Source organism: Ursus maritimus, unplaced genomic scaffold (genome assembly GCF_017311325.1).
Source record: "Ursus maritimus isolate PB19 unplaced genomic scaffold, ASM1731132v1 scaffold_27, whole genome shotgun sequence".
NCBI classification, from domain to species: domain Eukaryota; kingdom Metazoa; phylum Chordata; class Mammalia; order Carnivora; family Ursidae; genus Ursus; species Ursus maritimus.
The window spans coordinates 19,818,638-19,846,107 of NW_024425230.1; the positions used below are offsets into that span (position 1 = coordinate 19,818,638).

Sequence of the window (27,470 nt, forward strand, 5' to 3'; positions counted from 1 at the left end):
CAGGAGTGAAGACACTGAGAAGTCAAGAAGAGACAGGATTCAGTGAGCAAGTGGAGGAGGAGTTGGCCTTTTGTAGAAGCAGGGCTATTTCACTCGGGAGGAAAGGCAGGGAAGGAATACACACGCCAAGTCATGCGGTTGATGTGGTGAAAGATAAGGGAATTCCCACCTGATTGTTTCTATTTCTGGCATGGACTAGGGGGCAAGGTGATCATGAGAAATGGGAGGAGGAGTTGTGAAGAGAAATGAAGGGGTCAAGCAGCAATTCCAGGCAGTGGGAGAGTTCACAGACAAGAAAGGTATATGAGGACTGCTCAGTCGTCAGACGTGATGAAAGCTACGACCAGGAGAGTGGAGGAGTAAGGTGGAGCAAAGTACAAATTAAGCTTCAAAAAGGTGAGGAAATGGGCCCAGGGTCACACAGCTAATGGGCAGAAAGGCGGGCATTCACACTGAGGCCCAAGTGACTTCAAACTCTGTGGTATTTCCACACTGCGAGTCCCTCAGGCGCTATCGAGCGACCTGGTGCAAAGACAAAGCTGCAGGTAAGGTGCGTCTACAAAGATTTGTTGAGCCCCACAAACATGTGACTGCTGTGCGACCCTGATTTTGCTATGACCTATGAAGAATCTAGGAGGATGCCTCAGTATTTCACCCTTCCAACGCCCAGGGATGTCATCCTAACCCTCCCATTCTCCTTTGGGTTATGACCCCGACTGCCCTGTCGGCCTCCCTCCAGTCTCCAGTGCCCCCACACCATCTTCCGGACTGCTAAACACGGTCTTTGTGAAATGCAGATTAGGTCTTCCACGGCACAAAACCCTAGCACCATAAGACACAAGACTCTCCTTCACAATTTGGCCACATTCCCCTGGCCTCCCCCAAAGCTGGTGCCGCAGAGCTGTTATTGACCATTCCACAACCCCAACAGCCCTCTTCATGCTTCTACTCCTCTGGGCATGCTGGAGCTCTCCTTGAAACGTCTGTCCTCTGCCCTGGTTCACACAACACGGTCCCATCTCCTCCATCCTCCTCCACCGTCCCCAGACAACCGCTATGGGGGCTTTTGCCTTTCTGCATTCGAATTCTCTATGTCTTTCCTCATCCTCCACGTCATAGCACAGCATCTACCTGACTCATACTAGGTGCTCAAATCCTGTGTTGAATGCTGAATGAGAATGAATTTAGCTGTTCAATATTGAAGATGATGAAATGAGCTGAACTGCTTTTAGTGGGGCTCAGCATCTCATACCACATTTGTCATGTTCCCAAGGGATGTCAGAGGGATACAGAATCCACCTTTCACAACCTACTCTGAAACCCAACATTTCGAGGCTGCTTTCAAAGTCAGACGTTACTGAACAAGCTTACTGCATGAACGGTAGCTACATTATGCAGAAGAAACCTAAACAGCCTGACCAGGCAGCTGTAGGACCCTGGCTGAGACCGTACAGAAGGTCGGCTAGGGCCCAGCAGGTGTCTGCAGGAGCTGTGATGGCTTGGCCGTCCAGGAACAACCAATCTGATCTCTTTAGAGACGCCAGGAGCCTGCCAGCTCTCCCTTCCCAATCGCTGTACGTGCTACACAGCGTTTGTATCTGCTGTGGCCAAAGAGAACTGCTTACTCCTCCACCCGCATGACACAGATGGTACAGATGGGAGCATGCTTTCTCATGACAATGTGCAATTATGCCCAGTTCCTCCAGCTGTAACAATTACCAGGACAAAACCCCAGGGAAGGACACAGTCCTGGCAGAGAACGGTGTTCCATGCTGGCACACACCACTAAGTTCTCCCAAGGGTGGCCACCGCAGCCATGGCCTCTGGTGCCTTTCACAGTCCTTCCTGGAACCCACGGAGGTGAAAAGCATTCAGTGAGATCAGGACATAAGGCAATCATCAAACAGGATATATTTAAGTAAGAAAATACCAAGGCTTTATTATTATTCTTTTTTTTATAAAGACAGCCCTGTTGTCAGCTACGTGGAAAGGATGTACACAGTTCCCGTGAGGAAACAAGACATCCTGCTTCAGACTGCACACCATAATGCCAAAGAACAGACGCCAAGGGGGAATGGGGTAATGCTCTCATCTTCATAGCAATAAAATACAAAATAAGACAAAAATTAAATGGACTTAATGCTGGACATTCCCACAGGGAAAAGACCAGAGGACTTTCAATCAATCAGTAGTTGGATATGATAAAAATTCCATTAGGCTGAGCCACCCTCGCTCCTCTCTTTGGCCCTCCCCATCTGAGGTATAACAGTCTGGAACCAACAAAGCTGGCAGTCAGGAGCTTTTGCTTCAGAGTCCACCGAGATAAACAGGGGGCAATGTCTTGGAAGACCAGATAACTGGGCTTTGGTGAGGCACCTATGTGCAGCAGTGTCGCATATGGAAGTTGACAACATACTCAGCATTAGTCCTCTGCACTGAAATAGCAAAAGGCTCAAAAGGGTGAAAGGTGAAGGCAACAAGGCGTCGCACTGTGTGGTTGATGGGGCGGCCCAGTAAGCCTGCCTGGATCTCAAACTTGAGCAGACCAGAGTCCCGGGCATAGAACCTAAACAGAAGAAGGAGAGAAAGAGAAGATGGTACAGATGTTCACCACCACCTTGAAATCTGCACAGCACGGAAATGCAGCAACTCATTATTTAATCTGTTATCTCCTCTTACATCGGCCCCAGGTTATCAGAAATGCAAAACCGCCTTTGTCTGAACAGCTCATTCTATGCACAGGGTCATTATGAATTTTACTGTGCTGTCCTGAGTCATTGGGTCATTTCTCTTTCCCAAGGTGACCTTTAATTACAGCCTTAACTACAGCTTCCCCTTTTCCAGAAAAGCTGCCCCAAGACTGTCTAGGCCAGGGCTAGACATGAAATGGAAGCCACATGTATACTTTTAAATTTCCAGGTAGCCACATTAAAAAAGGTAAAAAGAGAAAGGTGAAATTAATTTAAGTAATATATTTTATTTAACCCACTACTGGTATCCAAAAATATTACCATTTCAACCTATAACTCAGGTAAAAAATATTAATGAGATATTTCACATTTTTTTTTTGGTATCAAGCCTTTGAAATCTGATGTGTGACGTGAGCACGTCTCAGCATGGACTACTCACACTTTAAGTGCTTAACAACCACCTGTGGTGAGTGGCTACTATCCAGGACAGCCCAGATCTTGGCCCATATTTGAGTTTTTCATTTTTAAGAATAAATTCTTTCAGAAGGTCCTTCTTTTTCACACACAAAAATAAAATACTAAGTAGTTTTTCATTTTTCATCTAATACTTCCATTCACCCCCAGACTTAAAGACATCTTCCCACATGCAAGATAAGCGTCTTCGGGTATCAGGATACTAGAGATGTTCAGTGGGGTTGGGGCTGAATTAGGGGAAGTCCCGAAGAGCTCTGAATTACAGAGCTCTATAACTTCCCTTTTGGAAAGCAAACATATGGTAGACATAAAGATATTCATAGCCTCTGACTCGATAATCCCATTTCCACGAATTCATATCCTCAGAATTTAATTTAAATGGAGGACATAGTGATATGAATAAAGACGGCTTCTCCAGCACAGCTCCAATGTAAAAATGCAGGAGAATGAAGGCTCAGTGACAGGGGACTAGTTCAATCAACTGTGGTACATCTAACTGAGGGAATAATAAGCCATCATTAGGACTGTAACTCTGAGGACTATGTAACAACATGAAAAAACATTTCTGAAATAAAAGCAGGCTACTACAAAGGACGATGGTAACCAGGATTCTAACAATGTACACGTGAACACGCATACTGACAAAGACTAGAATGGAACATCCGATACAGGCGCTCAAGTCATGGCGTTTCCTCTTCCAATGCCTTTAATATCCTCATATTCCTCATTTTAAATTAAAAATAAGTGAAAAACCCCTTTAGTCAGAGGCAATAGCCATTTCCAAATTTATTACTTAGGTTACTCTCTTTTCAAATTAGAAAGGCAGGTCAGAAAGGAGAGGAATGTATCTCATGCTACCTTGACAATATCAAATGAGGCCCGTGAAAAGCTTTTATGTGTAAAAACCACATTCACCTCACCCACACAGTCCCCAACACACAAAGGGCTTGTAAGGTTAAGTGAGTTGTTCGAGCTTCTAAATCTAACTACCAGTTCACAGGCAACGTACGAGAATGAGAAAAATCGTAAATACTACTCCAGGGACGCGTGACCAGACTCCAGCATGTGGGCAACGTTACAGGACAATTTCACTGCCAGGGAAATAAGAGGAAAGCAGAACCTACAGGATAAAACAGACTTAAGGGAGCAGCAACCAAATGCAATGTATGAGCCTTGTTTAGATCCTGATGGGAATAAATGGAACCATAAAGAGTATTTATAAAACAACAGGAAAATGTGAAAACTAGGTACTTCGTGGTCTTAATAAAGTTTTGATAATTTTCTTAAGATAAAATAATGGTTATGGAGGTTGTATTTTTCTGTCTTTATCTTTTAGAAATTCATGCCGAAATGTCTCAGTAAAATGCTATAAAATCTGCAATTTGCTTCAGAATAATCAAGGGTGGCAGTTGGTGGGGGGCAGGTGGAAAGAGATGACAACACTGACCATGAGCTGATAACTGTTAAAACTGGGTGGTGGGTATGTGCAGGTTCATTATACTCTTCCACGTTTTATATGTTTAAAGCTTTCTGTAATTAAAAAAAAAAAAAGTTAACTGGTTTTTGGAACATGACTGCAATTTCCCAAAGGAAATACCATGAGTGGTGATTAACTGTTCAGAATGTGTTACACAAGCCTATTTAATACACAATAAAGCTGGATCGTGAAACACTACCTACCACTGTTTCCATGTGAAAAAGGCCTTCTACTCTCTAGCTAAGGGTTCCAGGAACACACCTTCCCTGAAATCATCCCATGGGTAGTTGTGGTACCAGTTCCTCTCCCTAGTATCAAACACAACATACAAAGCAACACAAACTCCCAACACGGACAGAGAGGGGGTCTGTGGAGTAGACATTTGTGAGGGAAGGACTGCTTAGTTTTCAAGGTTCTAGCAATAATATAGCAGTCTACATTCTAAAATTTCTCCAGTGAGGAAGCATGAGTTTCTCCAAAATCTGCCTGTTCCCCAAATTATCTCTGCTATCTTTTCTACTAGGTAACATGAGGGGATAAAATAATTTGAGTGAAATAAAATTAGAAAGTCTCAACTATAAACACTATTATGAAATGATATGTGGTTTCCTACCCTGGATACCTTTAAAAGGGAACAACACTTATCTGAATTGGATGTTTTGATGAGAAGTAAAGAGCAGAACTACTTAATTTATGAGATTAGTGCCTACATGATCAAAAGCACTCACCACATTATAGAAACAGCCTGTCCTTCCAATTCAACCCATGAGTACAAGCGGGCACAGTCACAGTGGAATGAGGTCCAAGGAGAGAGAGAGAGAAAGAAAGCGGGCCACCTTTAGCCCTTAGACAGTTACTAGCATCTGGAGCAGTGATGGTGTACCTGATAGGGTGATCTCCACAAGTCTTGGGTCGCTCCATGACAGACACCCACTTGTCATCGTAGCTGAAGAGAGACAAGTCAAGGTAGGGGCTACCGCTGTAAGACTGGGCACTGATGGGGAGCTGACCCAGCAGCCGGCGCACTGCCTCCGTGTGCCCTCCATACTTGGCATTTACAATGGTGTCTTTAAACCTAAAATAAAGCACCAGTGAGGAAGGCTGTGTTAGTAGGCACAAAAAGCTGCCTTGGATTTTAAATTGATAAAACATGTCTAAAAACAACTCATTCTGTAAATAGAAATCTAGATAGTGAAGGAACTCAGAACTCTCACACGTCACTAGTCTGCCTGGCTACAAACACTCTCAAAAACCAGAAAAGAGAATTTGAAGTGGGAACATTAAATTACTTTAGAAAAGTTAATACAGACTCTCCAAACAAGTTTAAAATGAGTATAACTATTCTATGACAACACTTCTACTCAAATCTACTTCCCCCAAATAACAGCCTCAGCTTGCATTTAGAAAGCAGTTATAGAGACAGAGAATCCCATGGAAAAGAGCAGCCTCTCTCCGACTTTTTTTTTTTTTTAAAGATTTTATTTATTTATTCGACAGAGATAGAGACAGCCAGCGAGAGAGGGAACACAAGCAGGGGAGAGGAAGAAGCAGGCTCACAGCGGAGGAGCCTGATGTGGGGCTCGATCGCACGACACCGGGATCACGCCCTGAGCCAAAGGCAGACGCTTAACCGCTGTGCCACCCAGGCGCCCCTCTCCGACTCTTCTTGGGATCAGTTATAAGCCAACTTCCATCAAAACTTTCAACAAAGTACTCATCCCTTGTTTCAAGTCTGGGAGCTAGCTACCTCTACTCCCACAGAAATATCGGTATCTAAACAGTAACGTGGACACAGAGTCACGTATCTCTCTCACTTTCAGTTATAATAACAGAGCAATTATTTCTCACAACTGTCATGAATACTAAATTTAATACCCTTTGACCAAGTATTTCTACTCTTCTAGAAATTTACCCTAAGGAAGCAATCCCATATGCAGAAAAATCTGTGCACATTCAATACAGCATTGTTTATGATAATGATAAAAACCTAATGGAAAACTGAAATTTTCAAAGATTGCATGCTTACAGAGGAAATGTTTATCATAATGGTAAGTAAAAGAAACAGGCTATATTCTGTATACACAGTGGAATTAAAAAAAACAAAGAAGAAGGGGCGCCTGGGTGGCTCAGTTGGTTAAGCGTCTGCCTTCAGCTCAGAGCGTGATCCCTGGATCCTAGAATCAAGCCCCGCATCAGGCTCCCTGCTAAACGGGGAGCGTGCTTCTCCCTCTCCCTCTGTCTCTGCCACTCCCCCAGCTTGTGCTCTCTGGCTCAATCTCTGTCAAATAAATAAAATCTTAAAAAAAAAAATTTAGGCCTAAAAAAAAGACTGGCAGAAATATACCAAAATTATAACTGTGCTTGTATAATTACATCTTGATTTTTTTTCTTTTTCACTTTCCCATAGTTTCTTAGAAAGAATGTCAACTATTAGTAATGTATTTTTTAAAATCTCTATATCAAAGCATATTATATGGTTTAAAATTCAAGGGGAAAATAATTTTTTTAGTCCAGGGGGAAAATATAACATCTTATCCCTGAAATCAATGGAATGAAAACTAATGAAATAAATTTAAAAACTTGAACGTTCCCAACTTTGTGGAGACCAGAAAGCTTGATGAGATGGGTTCTGATTTTTGTCTTCACCATTAACCTGTGATGCTGGGTGGACATCAACAGTTCTCAGTTTCCCCTGAAGAAAGCCTAGCTCTCAATATTGCTTTTCTGTTATTCCTCTTGCCCGTAATTTTCACAGCCTCAGCGTAAATCATAAAATTAAATCTTAGGCCAAAGAGAACTTCTTTCCATTTTGAATGAGCTGGAATCAAAGACTCTGGGCTCTCTGGTTTTCAGCTCCTTTTCGGCCAACATCTAGTACTACTCTCATAATCCACGCTGCCTTGCCTGGCTCACTGGCTTCAGATGATGGGGGCTGGCCCACAGCTACATAATAATCGTAAATCACAGCCTCCATGACAATCTCTAGGTTGAAGCAGTTCGTCTTCCCCAGCAGCTCCACCAGCTCCACTCTCCGTGCTCCCTACTGACAAAAACATGAAGCAGTAATCCCTGGGACGTCTTCTGATGTTTAACACCTCGCTCACTGTCACTCTGTCCAGTTATGACTCTCTCAATTCGTGGGGATTTCTAAATTCACAGAGATTACCCTTCCAGCACCATGGCCTCCTAGTTCCTGAACCTCCAGTACTAAATTCCACAACCTCTCCTACATTTAATCAATTCCTCCCCACCTTTTCCCAAACCATCAGTTTCCCCCCACCTACACAGTTTCAGACTATTTCCTGTACCATACTATGGTGGTTTATGGGGAAAATATATTTTCCAGAGGCTTCCTTAGAAAAGGTACATGAAAGGTCATTTTTTGAGAACTTTCATGTCTGAACATGTCTTTGTTCCACCCTACTGGATATAAAATTCTAGACTGGAAATCATTTTTTTCACAGAATTTTGAAGGGATGGTTTTATTGGCTTCAAGCTTTCAGTGTTATTATTGCTAAGTCCAATACTATTCTGATGACTTATTTTTTAACATGTGAAATATACGTTCTTTATGCAATTTTTTACAATTTTTTCTTTATCCCCAATGTTCTAAAACTTCATTTAAAAAGACTGATTTATTTCTTTTAGAGAGAGAGAGACAGAGCATGAGGGGAGAGGAGCAAAGAGAGGAAGAAAGAGAATCCTAACCAGGTTCCACGTGGAGCCCAACAAAGGCCTTTTTTTTTTTTTTTAAAGATTTTATTTATTCATTTGACAGAGATAGAGATAGCCAGCGAGAGAGGGAACACAAGCAGAGGGAGTGGGAGAGGAAGAAGCAGGCTCCCAGTGGAGGAGCCTGATGTGAGGCTCGATCCCAGAACGCCGGGATCACGCCCTGAGCCGAAGGCAGACGCTTAACCGCTGTGCCACCCAGGCGCCCCCCAACAAAGGCCTTGGTCCCATGAGAATGAGACCATGACCTGAGCCAAAATCAAGAGTCAGACACCCAATCGACTGAGCCATCCAGGTGCCCACCAATGTTCCAATATTTCATGATGATATGCTTCAGCATGGGTCTTTTTTTCATTAGGTACTTGATGGAGCTGGTGACAGGCTAATAAAGATTTAATAATTATTTATCTGGGGGCAAAAGCCATGATTTGCACCTGCCAATTTCTGTGCTGTCAATCCTACTGCTGTGGTCAATTTCAAGGTACCAATGTGACATCGCTGAATGTGGAACTGTCGAAAGATGAGCAGTAGCTCTTAACTGGATAGTATTTTCACCATACAGATAAAATAGATACAAATACACTCAAAAGCATAAATAATAGTAAAATAACTACAACGTAATTAATTTTTTTAAATTAAGGACACAATTTGTTTTTAAACATTTCATTTATTTGAGAGAGAGAGAACATGAGCAGGGGAGGAGTACAGGGAGAGGGAGAAGCAGACTCCCCACTGAAAAGGAAACCCAACATGGGACTTGATCCCAGGAGTCCGGGATCATGACCTTGAGTCAAAGGCAGACACTTAACGGACTGAACCACCCAGGTGCCCCATAATTAATTAATTTTTAATAACGACCGCATTTAGCAATTGCTTGCAGAAATTCTTGAAAGCTTAACAAATTAGCTCTCATGAGCCCGTAAGAGCCAGTCTTAGCACACCACTGAAAGGTCCTGCCAATTTCAAAATTTATGTTCTTTAGGACCGGAAAACAATTTGCATTATTTCCTCCCTGTCATTTGCTCTACTGAGCCTTGTGGAAATAACCAGATACTGGATGTCCTGGGCAAATTCTCTAATTTCTTTTCATTGTTTCTCTCCCATTTTCCTACTTTCATCTGTTTATTCTATTTTCTTGGAGAATTCCTCAACTATTCCTAAAAAATTTATCTATTCTAGGAATGTTTCTTCTTTTATAGCTTGAATTATTTCAGACATTGCATTATTGTTCCTTTATGCTTTCTACTGTTTGTTTTATTTTGGTTTCTTTCAAAGTGAAGATTTTCCTTAAGTAACTCATGATCCTTGGTGTCCCCCTGCTTTTTTTCTTGAACATTTACTCTAATCTATATTGGATCCACTTTTATTTATTTCTACTAAAAGATTACTGGAGACTATAAAAATAAGCATTTTAGAGCCATGAGTTCACAAGAAATAAAGAATTCCAATTTATATACACATTGTATTTTCAATGCAGCAAAGCAAGACAAGATGGTTAATGAAATGTTACATTACGATACAGTTCTGTGGGGGAGATAAAATATATGAATTTGAACATAAGGAATAACAATGTAAAATCTCAAATAATATTGGCATAATTTGTTCTCTCCTTTTTATATCAAATACTGAATATCAAATTATTATGGCATCTAGATTCCCCCCCAGGTTATGTTTAAAAGCGTTGAGTTGGGGCACCCAGGTGGCTCAGTCGGTTAAGCTTCTGCGTTCGGCTCAGGTCATGATCCCAGGGTCCTGGGATCAAGCCCCGCATCGGGCTCCTTGCTCAGCAGGGAGTATGCTTCTCCCTCTCCCTCTGCCTGCCACTCCCCCTGCTTGTGCTCACTCTCACTGTCAAATAAATAAAATCTTTAAAAATTAAATAAATAATAAAAAATAAAAGTGTTGGGTTATGTACCATAAACTTATACAATGTTATATGCCAATTATATCTCAATAAAACTAGGAAAAAAGGCTTGTAATAATTTTATTTTTAAAAATCAATATTAAATATACATTGAAAACTGCACTTTCTGCAATTATTCAAATTTAACAGCAAAAAAATTTTAAGATCAACTTAAAAATTAATGTAAGAGGATACCTACAGTTGATCAAAATCTTTTAGTGGTATGATGTAAAATTCTGAGGATCACAAAACTGGAACTCCACCTTTCTTTTCAACCTTTATTCTCTCCTCCTGAGACTTCCTACAATTTCACTTAATTCCAGATGCGTTCTGAAATAACTCTCAAAAAACAGCTTCCTCGAATTACTGGGTGATTTCATTCATTCAACAAACAACTTATGAACTTCTTCCACATGAAAGACACTGGCCTAGGTGCTATGGGTACAGCAGTGCATATAATAAACTAAAATCTCTGCCCTCATGGCAGTTTACCTTCTAGTGACTTTTTTGGTATTTTCTCTCAGCCAGCTATACCCAGCTTTGTAATTAGTTGATAATGATCTGCCTGATTTTAAAGCTAACTTAAAAGAAGAAAATTCAGGGATGCCTGGGTGGCTCAGTCGGTTAAGCGTCTGCCTTCAGCTGGGGTCACAATCTCAGGGTCCTGGGACTGAGTCCCACATCAGGCTCCTTGCTCACGGGGAGCCTGCTTCCCACTCTGCCTGTTGCTCCCCCTGCTTGTGCTCTCTAACAAATAAATAAGTAAAATCTTTAAAAAAAAAAAAAAAGGGAGAAGAAGAAAGAAGAAGGGAGAAGAAGAAGGGGGAAGAGGAAGAAGAAGAAGAAGAAAATAATTCAGGGGCACCTGGGTGGCACAGCTGGTTATGCGTCTGACTCCTGGTTTCGGCTCAGGTCCTGATCTCAGGGTTGTGGGATCCAGCCCCTCACTGGGCTCCACACTCAGTGCAAAGTCTGCTTAAGATTCTCTCTCTCCCTCTGCCCCTCCCCCCACTCTCAAAATAAATAAATCTTTTTTAAAAATAAAAGAAGAAAATTCATTCCAAAATGAAAAAAGCAAATTCTGATCCATGTTCTGCCTCCAAAAATCCTTCTATACTGAACAGAAATGCTTATAAGACAGAAAACTTGTGTGAACCAGAGAAAAAGGAAAAGGCAAGTAACTTGTCTGAAAATCAATATCCATCTATTTCTGAGTACTACTCTTTTATATAAGGGGTGATGCCACTGCATTAATGTATCTGCTTTGTTCCTTTTTTCCAGTGGCACTGATGCTTATTCTGAGTCATCTGTTCACTCTGGTCTGACCTATCTTGAAACCTAAAGCAGATATTGTCCCTAACTGGCTAGAGTTGGGGGAGCAATTTAGTATGCGGCATCCAATAAGGCACTGACCAACTAGAGTAGGATTCAGCTTGGTCCAATGGCCCAAAGTAACCACTCATTTCACAATAATGTTCTCAGATAATTATATCCAAAACTCCGGTTCATAGGAAGACCTGGTTGATGGGGGGGTCTTAACTTAGGGTGATCCAGGTGTTTGTGGAGGGACTCCAAGTATGAATATCTGAAGGTCTCTTCTTTGGGTTGGTCAGTTTCCCTAAGGAAAAAAATCTCTAACCTCCTCCCTCAGGAGTATAAGCCTGGCTGCCAAATCTGATAAAGAGGACAGAAATCTCACCTTCAGTTTGTTGGTTTTCACTTAATTCTTGTTTTTAGCATGACAAATCTCATCACTACCTCAGCTGTGCCTCATGAACCTGAAACCAGAGCCTACATGGTTCAGTTTCTCCAGAGACTAAACCTCCAGCCCTCTGCGGAGGTGGAGAAGAGACAGTCATATGGCAGAGTAGGCTTAGAGAAAGGGGTGAGAAGTCCTGATTACTCCTTTCCAGACCTTCCCCCAATCCTATTTAAGCCTACATCATAGGTATCTTCAGAGGTACCTGGGGCCTCCAATTCCCCCAACTCTTTCCAGAGTTCTCTGGAGCAAGGCAACTTGTTTCTGGATGGCTAAGCTCTGCAGTCTTAAGTTTTTGTTCTCTGAAGTGTGGCAAGTTGTTTACCGATCATCAATTAGCTTCTCAGCACCCAACACTGATTCAGATCTCTCTCCCGTCGCCAATCATCTCCTGTCTCCAATGTCTCTCCTCTCCCATTCTCTTTGCTCTTGTTATATTTATACCTCTTACTCCTTTAATGTCATTTTAGTGGGGTTTGGGGATGGAGCAGAGATAAACACATGTGTTCAACACATCATGTTTAACCAAAAGTTCTAAAAGTATTTCCTTAGTCATTCACTCAAAAAATACTTAAATGTTTGACAGTACATCACGAAAATACAGCAATAAATAATAAAGACATGGTCTCTATCTTTCTGTAGCTCTCATACAGCTCTCTTTCCTCTAGGACAAATCAGAGATAATGTACAAGTAATTCCACAGGTGCTGAGAGACAGAAGCTCAGGATGACCCAAGAGGTTACAACAGGCCGACCTAACCAAAGCAAGGTAAACAGAGAGAATACAGGAAGGGTGTTCTGGAGGACATGACTACTGGCCTAACACCAGTGAACTGTCTAAAGAAAAATTAAGCCTGTTAAGCCTGGTGGAAGAGCTTACCGGCGCTGGATCTGCCTTGCAAAATTGTTGCTGGAAGCTGAGCAGGGAAACTGCACTTCACTATGTAGGGTAGCATTACGGAAGAGGTCACAGAAGTTCTCAAAGAGCTCTAGAAGCTCATCTGATGTATTCTCAAACACGGCAATCACCTCTGTTGTCACCATATTGTATACCACAAAGAAAGACGCCTGCAGAAGAACAGAGAGAGCTATGAGACAGCTGGGTATACTGCCATGCCTCGGAAACTTACCACTTGCTTGAAAATTCAAACAAGTAAACCAAGCAAACACTTCTGCTCCTGTACTACCATAACAACATGGCTCCAGGTGGTTCTGGGAGAGGAGGAAGCCTCGGTGCACTTTATCGATCAAAGGCCATCAGTCATGGCCAGTACTGTTGGATTTACCACCATATCTGCGCTGCTGGAATTACTGAGGTGGCCTGCGTGTACGTGTAGAAAGGTTGCCAATCTTTCACTTCTGACTCTGCAAATTCAACATTTTCCCTTCCTAGTATTTATTCGCTACTTGCTCCCCAACCCAGCCTGAAATAAAAGGCACTTTTTTTAAATGCCAGATTTAATTTTCCTCCCTGCTGAGAAAGTGATTGGTAGCCTGTAGCTGCCTGTTGGCAAATTATTTTCTCTTGTATACGTACAGTTGAAAGTTCAATTTAGGGACATTTATTTTCCCTCTTAAGATTTCTAACATGCAGAGAGACACCTGAAGTACACTGTGTCCTAAAACTGCCCAGGCAAGTTGTAACCAAGCAGGGAACTGCTGTTGAACAAATGAAAAATCAGGGAGGCATTTTCCATTTCTTTCTTCATAAACGTTCTTTCAGCCAAGAGCATTTGGAAGATACATTTGAGATTTGTAGCAATTAAGATCAGAGGGGGAACCTGAAAAGCATTCAAATGCCATAGGTGGCAGTTACCACTTTGTCTGAATGGGCCCCTGGGTGATCGGCCCTCTAAATCACCAGTGCTCTGCTCTAACAAGGAAGCTCCAGGAACACCTGGTTTTTGTCCCAATGAATGTGGCAATGCGAATCAATCTGTAAGCTTTCAACAGGACCCTAGAAGTTTTCAGAATGTTTCAATTAGTACTCCCCCTCCTACGACAGAGTTTAAGTCTCCATCATCAATTCCTGGAGTCACATGGCCCACCTGTTTTACTAGTCATTAGTCCTTCCCAGAGCTTTCATTACATGACTTTTGCAGTAAACTGGAAATTAAATATGACTGTAAATTAAAGAGGCTGGAAAGTAACCTGAGAATAATACCCATAATATTAGCAAGGCTTTGTGTGTAGATGCACTTTCTCTCATTAACGTTATTGGAACCTATCAAATTAAACTGGGGAAGGAGGTGGGAGGACAACTAGGACAAACTGGGTTTAAAGTTACAAGCTTTGTAAGCAAAACACTGAGCACTAGACTGAGTCTAGCCACATTTATTAGAGCTACCAGAAATAAATGGGTCATGTCTTAGCAAAGGAAAGAAGGATAATCTCAAATGCAGCTATCACAGACAACTTATTCTTTCCAAATGACAAAGGTAATTATAGCTCAAACCTAAATAAAAGATTGACTCATGTCCTTTCTATAGACTTGGACAACACTTTGACCCTATCAGGGCTCCACCAGGATCCATCATAATTATGTGAATATAAAATTACACAAACCTTACTAGCCTTCCCTCCAGGGCAGACTGGGAAATACAGAAGGGACAGAAGTCAAGAGTGTCTATGCCAATCTTCCATGACACATAAGATGGACTAGGCGCTCATTCGTGATGGCTTAATGGGCACCTTCTTCATTAATAGGAAAGAAAAGAATCCAGAAAAACTAACCTCCAACCATATTACTCCCCCCTCCACCCACCTTTTTTTTTTAGAATATACAAGCTATGATTCAGAAGAAAAATACTGGAAAGCATTTTACCGTGGATAGTTGGTAAGGTCTTAGGAAACAGTGTCCTGCACAGTCTCTACTAAGACAGAACCAACTACAAGTCAGTGGGAGATTTGAGACTCAGCCCTCTTTGTGGCTGACTGGTCTGCTCTCTATTCTGAATCCCCAAACTCCTATCTAAGGAGACATTCTGGAAACAGGAGAATAGAGGGCAAAGGTACAGAAAGGTAGGTCTCTTACTCGACCAACACTAAAGTGGAGAGCTTCTCAAAGAGAAATACTCCCAAATAGCCTGAATTTCAACACGATATTTCAACCTAAGAGTCTTGGGAGGGTTCTGCGCCCTTAACACCACTTGATTCCCATTTGAGAAATAGCTCTTTCCCCTCCAAGATCCTTCAGCCAAACTGGAATACCCCAGGACCTGCAGTCCTGATGATTCACTTGGGGGATCAGAAGTTTTGGCTTCCTTTTAATCTTTTCACTGCCCTACAGCCTATGGTCCAGCACATGGGCAAGACCAGGGTAAAGCCATAAAACTTAACTGCCAGACGAACTTACCTATTAGTTAACTCCTAAGGATTGTATGAAAAAGTATACTGACATTAACCCCTTAAGCAGGAAAGGCCAAATTTTTAGAAAATTTTTTTTGGTATGGTGGGCTCATTCTCATTCCTAGAACTAAAGCAGTCAGACCAACAAGCACAGTCCCACAAAATCAGGCAGGATTATCCACCAGTAGTCCAAACTTTGACCTTGTAGCACTTTGGCTTCTACCTCAAGGGAACTGAAAATGCTCTGCAGAAGAATTAGGGCAATAATTACAGAGCTGACTACCCACATGTCAATGACTTGAGATTTAGCTTCCATTTGTCCAAATAATTACATGTGGCCAGAGAAAAATGGAGCTATTTTAAGTTTGAGGCCTAGGATAACAAAAATTCAAGAGCATAGAAAATGCAAATTTCTGAGAGGCTGGCTATAGGCAAAGAGAGAAACCTTCCCATTTTACCAAGGGGATGGGAGGAGAAAGAGCAGGAGAGCACTTCGTACCTGTGAGGGATCTGTGACCCGCAGGGTTACCACGTCCTCACTGGTGTACTTGATAAACAGATGGTTTTCATCCAGAAGCTGCATTTTCCACATGCGCAGCTGCCGCAGCTGGTCAAAATACTGGAAGAAGCGCCTCTTGGCCATCGCACTACCATCCTGCTCTGCCCGGCGCCACAAGTACACAAGCAGCCGGTGTTTCAGGGAGTTGATGAAGGGATCTCTGAAAGGATTGGCCATGCCTGTCTGACTGTCGCGCTGCACCTCTGGGAAAACGGCTGACACAGTGAGGAGGTCATCCTCATAGCAGAAGCGGCCGATGGTCCTCACATCAATGAAAGTGCCTTCAGGAGTCACCTGGAAGACGTGGATCGTCTGCTGCTGCACTGACAAGATGGCCAGGATGTTTTTGTACAAGTACAGCCCTTGGTTGTGTGACAGGACCACCTTATCACACTTGAAGGTGCGGGTATCACATAAGCGGCCAGTGTGAAGGTCAATGATGTGAAGGGAATAGTCTTCCAGAGGGGACCGTGGGTTGGGGGTCACAGACTCACTGTTCCGATACACCTCATAAAAAGGAGGGTGCGGCTCATCCGGGAGATAGGCAGCTGAGCCCACGATGACACACCGACAGTCATCAGTGAAGAGGCTGCACTCCCGGTTCAGATGCTCCCCGTTGGCAGCTACGTTGGTAATGTGCAGCAGGACAAAAAAGCGTTCAAAGAGCCGGCCGCGGATGTTGACTGACCGCTGGTCATTGCCATTGGACAGGATCTCCCCCTCATAGCCCTGCAGTAAGTCCTCAGCTGCCTGGCAGCCCTGGTACTCATAGATTTCAAGGGAGGTCTGATCTGAAGAGAAAGCAATAAAGTAGCGCCCATCAGGCGAAAATTTACGCAAGAAACAAGGAGGCTTTTCCACATTGACGACTGTGAAGTTGGGGAAGACATTCTGGTGGAACACTCGGACCTGGTGCCAGTGGGTACCTGCCTTGCCTGAGCTGATTCGCCGCCGTTCCAAGCGGTGAATGACATTTTGGTTCTGGATTCTTCGAGGTTTGATGGTTGAAACATGATGATCCATTATCACATCTCTGCATGGAAAAGTAAAGAAGTCAAGAAAACAAAACAAAATTGACCAGAACATAAATGTATAAGTTAAGGAGATTTTCCTCCTTATACCCTGGACCTAAGAGCTCACGGGGTGACAGTGGTCAGCATTTCTCCTTCCCAGATTATAGTCAGAAAGTGGTCCTGACATTTCTGATTCTAAAAACAGGTTTGAGGGAAGGACCTAATTCACTAGGAACACCTTCAAAGCACACTTAGCTGTTGGGAACATTCAAAAGAATAAATGCAGAATTATATCAAATTTGTTCAGTGTAAGAGTAACATTTAGTGCACGTTCATTAAAGAAATGTACTAACTGGCTGTTCAGATGTCCATACTACCCAAAGCAATCTATAAACTCAATGCAATCCGTAACAAAACCCCAATGGTGTTTTCTGAAAAAATAGAAAAATTCATCCTAACATGCACATGTAATCTCAAGGAACCCCAAAACAGCCAAAACACCTTTGTAAAAGAACAAAGTTGGAAGACTCAGACTTCCTGATTTCAAAACATATTACAAAGCCAAAGCAGTTAAAAAAAAAAAAAAAGTGTGGTACTGGCATAAAAACAAATATACCAATGGAATAGAATAGAGAATCCAGAAACGAACCCTCACAGATGTAAACCCAAGATTGAGGAAGTTCGGAGAACCTCAAACATGATAAACCCAAAGAAATCCATGCCCAGACACCCTGCAGTCAAACTTAAAAACTAAAACACAAAGTAGAAATCTTACAAGCAACCAGGTAGATGACATACTACCTGGAGGGGAACAATTCAAATGTCTGTGGGTTTCTTAAGAAACTGTGGAGACCAAAAGGAAGCAGAACGTTTCTGAATTGCTGCCTCTGGGTAAAGTCAAATACCAGCTAAAAAAGCAACTCTCCAGATTTTTCCCTACCTTCCCATCCACATCAACTCTCATTCTACCCTATTTTATTTTCTTCAGCCCTCATCATGTTTTGAAATTATCTTGTTTACCTTTTTAGTATCTGTCACCACACACCGACCCCAGGGACCCTGCCCAATTCCTTGCTGAATCCCATCACCCAGAGCAGTACTGCAGGCACAGTAAGTGCTCATAAATATGTTAAATGAATGAAGGGGCCCTGTAGGATCAAGAATTCACTAGGCAAAGTAAAAGAGGAGCATTTCAGAAAAAAGGAAGCCTAAAAAATACACTTGGAAGGAGTGTGGCATGATATATTTGGGAAACAGAGTAATCCCAAGTGGTTAGAGCCTAGGCAGCACAGAGTGAGTGATAAAACAGAAGCCCAGAAAAGCAGACTGGAGCCAGACTGGGAAACACTTCACACGCCCTGCCATGCCACACCAGCTATTACACACTTTAAGCAGGGGAGTGACTGACCCAATCTATATTTTAGAAATAAAAACATAACATACAATGTAGTATTTATGTATAGTGTCCCTTCTAAAAGGGATTTGAAATGCTTTACGTTAAGTATGGATACTACCTAGTCAAGTTAAAGATATGCATACCTCTATGACTGACCAAACTAAATTTCTCAAACTGCTAGTCACGACTCATTAATGAGGCCTTGAAATCAATTTAGCAGATATAGCTGATATTTTTAAAAGTGGAATAAAATTAAAAAGACTACACTGTATCGCACATAGTAAGGGTAAACATTATTTCGTGAAGCTTGTTTCAATTATATATATGAATTATATGCACTGAGTGAGGCTATAAAATCTATTTTCTACTGATCTAGACTACAGCAAGAGAGTGCTTACTCAGGCCAAATCTTGTCTGCCTGCTTGTTTTTGTAAACAAAATTTTATCGGAACACAGCCATTCCCATTCACTTACATGTTACCTATGGCTGCTTTTGTCCTACAAAGGCACAGATGATCGATTAGTTGAGACCAAAGACCACATGGCCCACAAGCCTGAAATACCTACTGTCTGGCCCCTTGCAGAAAAGTCTGCCAACAGCTGATCTTGAGCACTGGTTCCCACCTGGAGCAATCTTTTAACATCTGGAGACAATGTTTGGTTGTCCTAACTTGGGAAGGAGGGATGTTGTGAGTATCCAGCAAACAGAGGCCAGGAGCGTTGCCAAACATCCTACAGTAAACAGGACAGCCCTCCACATTTCAGGCCAAGATGCCAACTATGCTAAGGATGAGAAACCCCGACCTAGAGAAAGGTGTGTACACAAATAACATGAACGTCTGCAGGCCTGTTAGCAACAGCAAAGACTGACCGCACTCCAAATGCCCATGAACAGAAGACTAGATCAATTCTTCCAGGCATATTCATGCAGTGAAATCTTACGAAGCAATGAATTAATGCACTATACAGTCATACATAACGACCTAAGTGAATCTCAGAACACAACAATGATTGAAGAAAGCAAGCAGCAGAATATTTGTGTGTGATTCTCTTTATATAAGCTTCAAACAATTTCTAGTTTAAGGCTATCAATATATATGGTATACAATTACAGAAAGCAAAGGAATTATAAAATTCAGAACAGTGGTTACCTGTGAGAAGAAATGGGATGGGGACTGAGACACACTGGCAGCTCTGTTATATTTTTTCTTAAATCAGCATTCACTGTATTGTCATTCTTTAAAGATTACATATACTTTTAAAGTATTATTTGTACTTATTCAGAATTTTTTTTTAAGTAGAAAACAATCATCGCGAAGAGAAAACTAAGGTAGGACAGTAAGATGAAGCCAGATGTACAGAGAAATGCATACCATGTGACCTGCAGAACTGCCAAGCTTCTAATTTGGCTCTGATTTCTCTCAGCAAACAAAGCAAAAGGAAAAAATCAGTACAGAATCTGCATGGCCAATAATATAGAAACTTAACAGATGCTTGAAGAAGCACAGCTCTTCCCAGGACTGGAGTTTAAAAGCAATCTTTCTTATAAGTTTTCTCAAAGGACCTTGGCATGACAAAGTGAGCAATATCCTCTGAACAACAAATATACTGAATTTCACACAGATACTCCTTGTAGCAGTGACATTGTTGATGTGGCTATTCTGACACAGCCTAAAAATCACACTATTAAGGTTTAAGCATTTCAAAATACCAAATAACACACAAAACTACCTCACTCAATCCCTGCCCAGGAATCCCTGCCAACCTATGATGGAGGCTGGAGTCACAGAGGGTGACCAGAATGGGAAGACAAAGGCAGAGAAGGCCCAGGAATGGGAGGACTAGGCATGAGACACCATCTAGCAGACTAACCGTTGAGTCGGATCAAGTATACTACAGTGGTTCAACTTAGAAAGAGCCACTGATCATATTAAGCAAAACAGATGCTTAATCCTAAGAAAATTCATGTACATTTTGTATCATCCCATTTTAATTCTCTGATTTGTCTTCTTAGGGAAAAGACACCAGTAACTGGGGTGAAAGGTGTGAAGGGGTGGGGTAAGCAGAGTTGAGGACCTATTAGCTTCAGCTCCAAATTGTACCGAAAATCCTCACCGAACTTCGTACACTTCTCTCAGCGTACGCGCTGTCTCTCCCTCTCCCTCCACACACACACACACACACACACACACACTATTTTATATCACACAATTGTGATTTTTAGAGACATGATGGAGTTATTTAAGGCTTTTTCAACTTGTTCTCTTATTGTTCTGATTATAAAACCAATACACGCTCATAAAAATTCAAACGCTATAGAAAAAGTATGTAATGAAAGTCCCTTTGGGGCGCCTGGGTGGCTCAGTCGGTTAAGCATCTGCCTTCAGATGGAGCCCCCAGTCCGGCTCCCTGCTCAGCAGGGAATCTGCTTCTCCCTCTGTCCCTTCCCCTGGCTTGTGCTCTCTCTACTGTTCACTCTCTCTCTCTCTCTCTCTCTCCAATAAATAAAAAAAAAATCTTTACCAAAAAAAAGTCCCTTCCAGTCGGGGTGAGAGTTATTATGAAAAAAGAGTCAAGGTAACTGATGATATTTTCCCCAAAGCTGTCCCTCTCCCAGCTCCCCTAGTCAGTGAATAGCCCAGCTACTCTCCTGCTAGCAGGAACCAGAAACCTGACAGTCTTCCTTGATACCACTTTCCCTCAGCACCCTGATCAGTCACCAAACTCTGGAAGCTTTATCTCCTACTAAACAGCCCTCTAATCTTCCACTTATTTCTATCACAACCTGCCAGTACCCTTATCCAAACTTTTATAATTTCACGTCTGTGATATTGCACCAGCTTCCTACCTAAACCCACACCTTACAACAGCCAATGATCTTTTCAAAATGCTTTTGTGACCACGTCCTTTTCCCTACAGATTAGAACAGGGCAGTATCTTCCCACTGCTTTTTATGATCAGAATCAAAATCCCTAACATGCCAACCAGGTGTTCAAAGGTCTCAGCTCTGCCCCTCCAACCCTATCTTTTCCCATTAACTCCAACCATTTCTTCAACAGGGATCCTACCTCCCTCCTGCCTCAGAAGCTTGGCATTTGCGGTAAACTGAAATCTAAAAAAGCTCTTCTCCTCCCTTTGCTAACTCCCATTTCAGTAATCAACCTAATTATCTCTTCCTCAGACAAGTCTTCCTTCCCCTTCCCCTTAGCTAAAATACCAACTTACTAGCCACATCTCGCCTTCACAACACTTGTCATGCTTGCAACTTTGTCTCAGCATTTCACTCCTACCTGTGGCACTAGATGGTGAGCACATATTCTGTCCGCCCCATCACCATACTGGACACATCTTAACCCTCATTTCCTGTGCGTTGGACCTGCCTCATGCCAAGTTCCTTGCCAACTCAGGTATCCACAGGGGCTGTTGCCTCTGCCTATGACGTTTTTCCCCAGGCCCTTCCCATAATTTCTCAAGTTGCAGCCTAAGTGTCATCTCCTCCAGGAAGTCTTCCCTGACCACTTTCTCCAAAGCAAGCCTCCCCGTTACTTTCTGTTTGTCTTCTCCATAGTAACTGCCACAATGTGCATACCTACTTTTACTTGCATGGTTGTGTGTTTAATGATTGACTCCTCCACTACACCGTACTCCCTAGACAGGAAGCAACCATGTCCACTTCGGTCACCTCAGTTTTCTCAGAGCCTAGCAATGGGGCTGGCCCTTCGTATGCGTTCGGTACGCTATTCATGAATGAAAAAAGAAAGCCTCACGGGCCACTAGCTCGTCGTGTGGTACTAAGCAAGTCCTTTCCCCCTTGCTCCATCTCAGCTTCCCCACGGGGGCCGGTGCACACACCCCTCAATTCGTCGTGACAGATTCCAAAGCGGTAAGGGGATACCGAGGGGCGGGCACACACACACCCAAGGGGGCGCCCCCGGAAAGAGAAGCCCGGGGCGGGGCCTCAATGGGAAGGGAACGCTCAGGGAGGGCGGAGGCCACGGGGCCTCGGCGTCTTGCGGGGAGGGGGCCGCCCCTCGGCGGGAACCCGGGTAGGCCTCGGGTAAGGCCTGACGGGCTTGGAGGCTGGGCCAAGAAAGGAGAAGTCCTCACCTGTAAGGTCCTGGTTCAAAGGGCCGGGGAGAGGGACCCCCCGGCCTGCTCGGCGCGCACCTCCCCCAGCCCCGCCCCCGCCATGCCTCCGGCCCGGGCGCCCGCGGCTGCAAGCCCCCGCTTCCGCTTGCCACCGGAAGTGCGGCGCAGAGAGACGAAAAGGGGGGAGAGCGCGGCGGCGTCAGCGGACACCGAGAGAATTACAACGCACCCTGGTGCCTGGAGGGAGGATCGAAGCCGCAGGGACCCAGGAGCTGCGAAGGAAAAAATTAAGAGAGCCCTAACCTGGGCATGTCAGTGATCTCTTACGGTAATGTTTATGAACCTGCTGGACACGTCTGCAAAAACATGGATAAAAATTAATGTTTCACCTCTTGATTAGATGCGCCCTTTCATCAGCGAAGGAACGATCCGTTCTGTGTTGTCCGCTATTGCACAGTGAGCGCTTGGACCACCGGGACTGTACCCGCCTCTGAACGCCCTGCCAATACAGTTGCTGGCGCATAGTAGAAGTACAGAAAAGCTCCTTGCGTTAACCTAGTCCCATACTTGGACAGCCTGCCCCCAAATTTCCCACCGTCGGCCTCCTTCGCATCCTTCAGTTCTCAGCGCATGTGTCACCTGACTGCTTCCGACTGCTCTCGTTCCACTGCCACTTCACGCTATTTTTTTTTATTTAATTAAGATTTTATCTATCTACTTGTGAGAGAGAGAGCAGGACAGCACAAGCAGGGGGAGCAGCAAGCAGAGGGAGAAGCAGGCTCCCTGCTGAGCAGGGAGCCCGATGGGGGACTCGATCCCAGGACACGGGGATCCTGACCCCAGCCGAAAGCAGGCAGAGGCTTAACCGACCGGGCCCCCAGGCGTCCCTCACGCTATTTTTTTTTAGTACTCATCACTGTCTGATATTACCCGGTGTGTGTGCGCGTGGGCGCGCGTGCAAACGTCTTCCTTTGTTCTGTTTCCCTTCCCCCGCTAAAGTGTCAACTCCATGAGGGTAGGGATTTTGTCTTGTCTTCTATCCTTGTCTACAACAGGGTTGGGCATCTTGTAGGTAGGTGCTCGATAAGGATTCAGTCCATGAATGAGTGGCTCCGCCCACATTGTTCACAGCAAACGTAGGAAGAAGGAATGCTAATTAGCCTTTACAGATGAGGACACAGACTCAGGAAGCCTAGCGGCTGAGGAAACGGGCTGGTTTCTTGGGCCAGTCTTGACATTTCCAGGCTGAGTGTTCTCAGGCACTGACCGCAGAGTCTTCATTTTCTCTTCTGGGAAATGAAGATTTACCTGCTTAGTAAGGTTATTGAAAAAATTAGAGGTGTTATACTTAAAGTGCCTGGCACAGCCTGGAATGTCCTTGATGCTCAGTAAAGAATTATTGCAGTTACCCAAGATCGACTCCCTTGCCCATCCATGATGAAATTGAGACCCCAAGAGGGACATGACTTCTACAAGTTCCTACAAACACAAGCAGCAGAACTGAGACTATGACCCAGGACTTCCATTTCCCCTTTTCCAGGGTTCGCTCCCACAGTATCAAATTCTGACTCTGCCATTTGGGTTCCTACATGATGTTAGGTGACTCACTCACCCTCTCCAAGTCTGTATTCTTATATCTAAAATTGGGTAATTATCTGACTTGATTACTGGAGAGATCACATAAGAGAATGTCGTTTAAACTATCAAATACTACCCAAATGGAAGCGTTTGGGGCCTGTTACCTCTGTGCTGAGCCTGGCAATTAGAATAGGGACCTTTACCTGTGCCAATTATTGAAGAATAACTGAAAAGCCCTACCCCTATCTCACACCATATACAAAAATCAATCCAAAATAGTCTGGGGGCCCCTGAGTGGCTCAATTGGTTAAGTGTCTAACTCTTGATTTTGGCTTAGGTCATGATATCAGGGGTGTGTTATTGAGCCCCGGCTGAGGTTCCACACTGGGCATGGAGACTGTTTAAGATTCTCTCTCTCTCTCCCCCTCTCCCGTTGCCCCTTCCCCCCCAAAAAATAGACCAAGGACTTAATTGTAAAGGGCAATCTATGAAACTCTTAGAAACATAAGCATAATCCTTCATGACCTTGGATTAGGCAACAGTTTCTTAGATAGGACACTCAAAGCACAAACAACCAAAAGAAAAAATAGATTAAGTTGAACTTCATTAAAATTTAAAAATGTTGGGGCACCTGGGTGGCTCAGTGAGTTAAGCCTCTGCCTTCAGCTTAGGTCATGATCTCAGGGTCCTGGAATAGAGCCCGGTGCTGGACTCCCTGCTCAGCGGGGAGTCAGCTTCTCCCCCTCCCTCTACCCCTGCCCACTATTCGTGCTCTCTCTTGCACTGTCTCTCAAATAAATAAATAAATAAATAAATAAATAAATAAAAATAAAGTTAAAAATATTTGTGCTTCAAAAGACACAAAAAAGTGAAAAGACAACCCACAGAATGGGAGAAAATATTGGTAAATCATATATCTGATAAGGGTCTGGTATCAAGAATATTTTTAAAAAAACTCTTGCAACTCAACAACAAAAAGACAAACCATTTGAAAAATAGGCAAAGGATCATATATACAAATGGCCAATAAACACACGAAAAGGTGCTCAACATCATTAGTCATCAGGGAAACACAAATTCAAAAGCTTAGTGAGATATCATTTCACAGCCACTGGGACAGCCATGATTTTCAAAAAGGAAAATAATAAGTATTTGTGAAGATGTAAAAAATTGGGGTTCTCCTACATTGCTGGGGGGCATGGTGCAGTCATTGTGCAAAATAGTTTAGTGGGTTTTGTTTGGCTGGTTTTCGTTTGTTTGTTTGTTTAGACAGAGTGGGAGGGGCAGAGGGAGAGGGAGAGACAAAGAGAGAATCTTAAGCAGGCTCCACCCCCCACACACACCCCCCACCCCCCAGTACAGAGACTGATGCAGGGGCTCCATCTCACGACCCTGAGATCAAGACCTGAGCTGAGATCAAGAGTCAGAGACTTAACCGACTGAGCCACTCAGGCACCCCCTTAATGTTTAACTTCTGTTTAACTTTTATTTATAAGGAAGTCTTTAAAATCCTCTGACTTCCCGCTATTGTTCTTGCTATTTGTAGATTTAGTGCAGAGTCCAACACGGGAAGGCTGTCACACTGTGTCACACAGTGCTTCCTGGAAAATCTGCTAGCCATGGAGGAGGCCGGAGGTTGTCTTTCCTCCTGGACTTTTCCAGGAAGTGGATTTCATTTCATTGCTCTCAGAGTCTGATGTTATAGAGGAGACCGGAGGCAAGACTGTGACTGCCTGGGAGGTCTTTGCAAGAACTTTGCCTTCAATTCAGAATAAAATAAGAAGCCACAGGACAGCTCTGAGCAGAGGAACTGCATAAGCAGACTGATGTTTTAGAAGGTTCACGCTGGCTGTCGCGGGGAGAGGGAGGCCACTGCAGTAGTCCAGGCAAGCGGTGATGGTCACCTGGATTTGAGTGATGGCAGTGAAGGTGGTAAGAAGTGGTCAGATTTTAAATATACATTACAGTTATATTGCCAATGGCTTGGATAAGCAGTGTGAGAGAGAGAGAGGAGAGGCAAGCATGCTCCAAGGTACTGGCCTAAGTAACTGTGAATGCTTTTACTCGGAAAGTAATAGTACCTTGAATTGGGCAACGTTTAAAGTCATCTCCATGAGAACAGGAACCACGTCAGTTTTGCAGCTACTGATCCCAGAGGCCTAACACAGTGCCAGGCACAGAAGCACACTATAAAGATTTGCTGAATGCTGATACCAGTCTTTTGTGCACGCAGGGCAATGCCTCAGATGACACATGTGATTCCTCAGCTCTTCAGCCTGCCTTTCCCAGATGTTCCAACTTCTAATTGCCCACCGCCCCCTCCCACTGTGCTCCCGGCCCGGGAAGAACATTGAGTCCTGAGCCCCCACTGCAGCCCTCTCAGGAGTCCCAGGGCACTCCAGGTCCCCAAGTGAGTGGGCTGATGGAGCGATAGGGAGGGGGGCCTGGAGGCCCTGAGAGCTTTCTCTCCTCTCACTCCGTCCTCCCGTGGCTCTTCTGCCAAGGCTTTTAGCAACTCTGCTCGGTATGTGCATTAGCCACAAGAGGAGGAGATGGGAACAAAAGCAGGATGAGAGGCTCTTGTTCTTTCTCCTATTCCAGAAGAGGCTGGCTGAGCTCTTTTCACCTCTATATTCAGTGGCAGACATTTCTTACCCTAATATTACACCACTGCCACCCCATCATCCCCATCATCCCCAGCACCAACATCATCATCATCACCAACACCACCACCATCATCATCATCAACCCTTTCGTGAAAATCATCACAATCACCATTTAGTACATATTTACCGTACTCCAGACCCCGAGCCAATCATTTCACCTACATTATGTCATTTAATCTCCCGTGGGTATTGTTATCCCCACTTTACAGATGCAGAAACTGAGGCTCAGTTTTGCTTGACCCTCATTTAGATCCCCCCACTCTATTCTCATTCTACAAGGTTTATTTCCTTATAAGTCCTGAATTGCTAATCAACTGTTTGAAGACATACCTTCCCTTCATGCTCTCGGCTAAATGCTTCCTGACCCCTTAGTGGTTTTTCTTTGTCTTCGGTGATCCTGCAGCCATTAGTCTCTTGGACAGTCTTCCCACTGCCTCAGGTACCTACGCTCAGACAACAGGATGAGGTTTGCTCTGCCAGAAAGCACATGCGCGTGTGCACACACATACACACACACACACTGGAGTTTTCCTTTGGCTTGGGAGAATTGTTCCCTTTCACATGGCAGAGAAAAACAGTATGGGCTTCAGCATGAGGACTGACCTGGGTTTAAACAGGCCGCCCCTTGCTGTGTCTGAGCTGGGATGCCCGGGCAGCAAGCATGGGGCTGGAATCTCGTCCTTGCTGGCTCGGCCAGGCTGGGACCCCGGCTCAGCACTGCATCAGCCAGGGAGGGAGTGCCTTTTTCTCACTGGTCCACAAGAAGACTTGCCTCTTTTTGCAGTCA

At 43.7% G+C, this 27,470-nt stretch overlaps 1 protein-coding gene across 1 annotated transcript; it reads right to left on the minus strand.

The window, feature by feature from the left end:
* Positions 1-1,913: 1,913 nt before the first annotated feature.
* On the minus strand, positions 1,914-22,570 carry DET1 (DET1 partner of COP1 E3 ubiquitin ligase). The gene is made up of 5 exons (XM_008687767.2): positions 22,458-22,570; positions 15,882-16,974; positions 12,915-13,102; positions 5,525-5,716; positions 1,914-2,566 (listed from the first exon to the last, which is right to left on the minus strand). Exons 2-5 carry the CDS (start codon positions 16,962-16,964, stop codon positions 2,377-2,379), a joined length of 1,653 nt encoding a protein of 550 aa, XP_008685989.1. The 5' UTR covers positions 16,965-16,974; positions 22,458-22,570; the 3' UTR covers positions 1,914-2,376.
* Between the last annotated feature and the right edge of the window lie 4,900 nt (positions 22,571-27,470).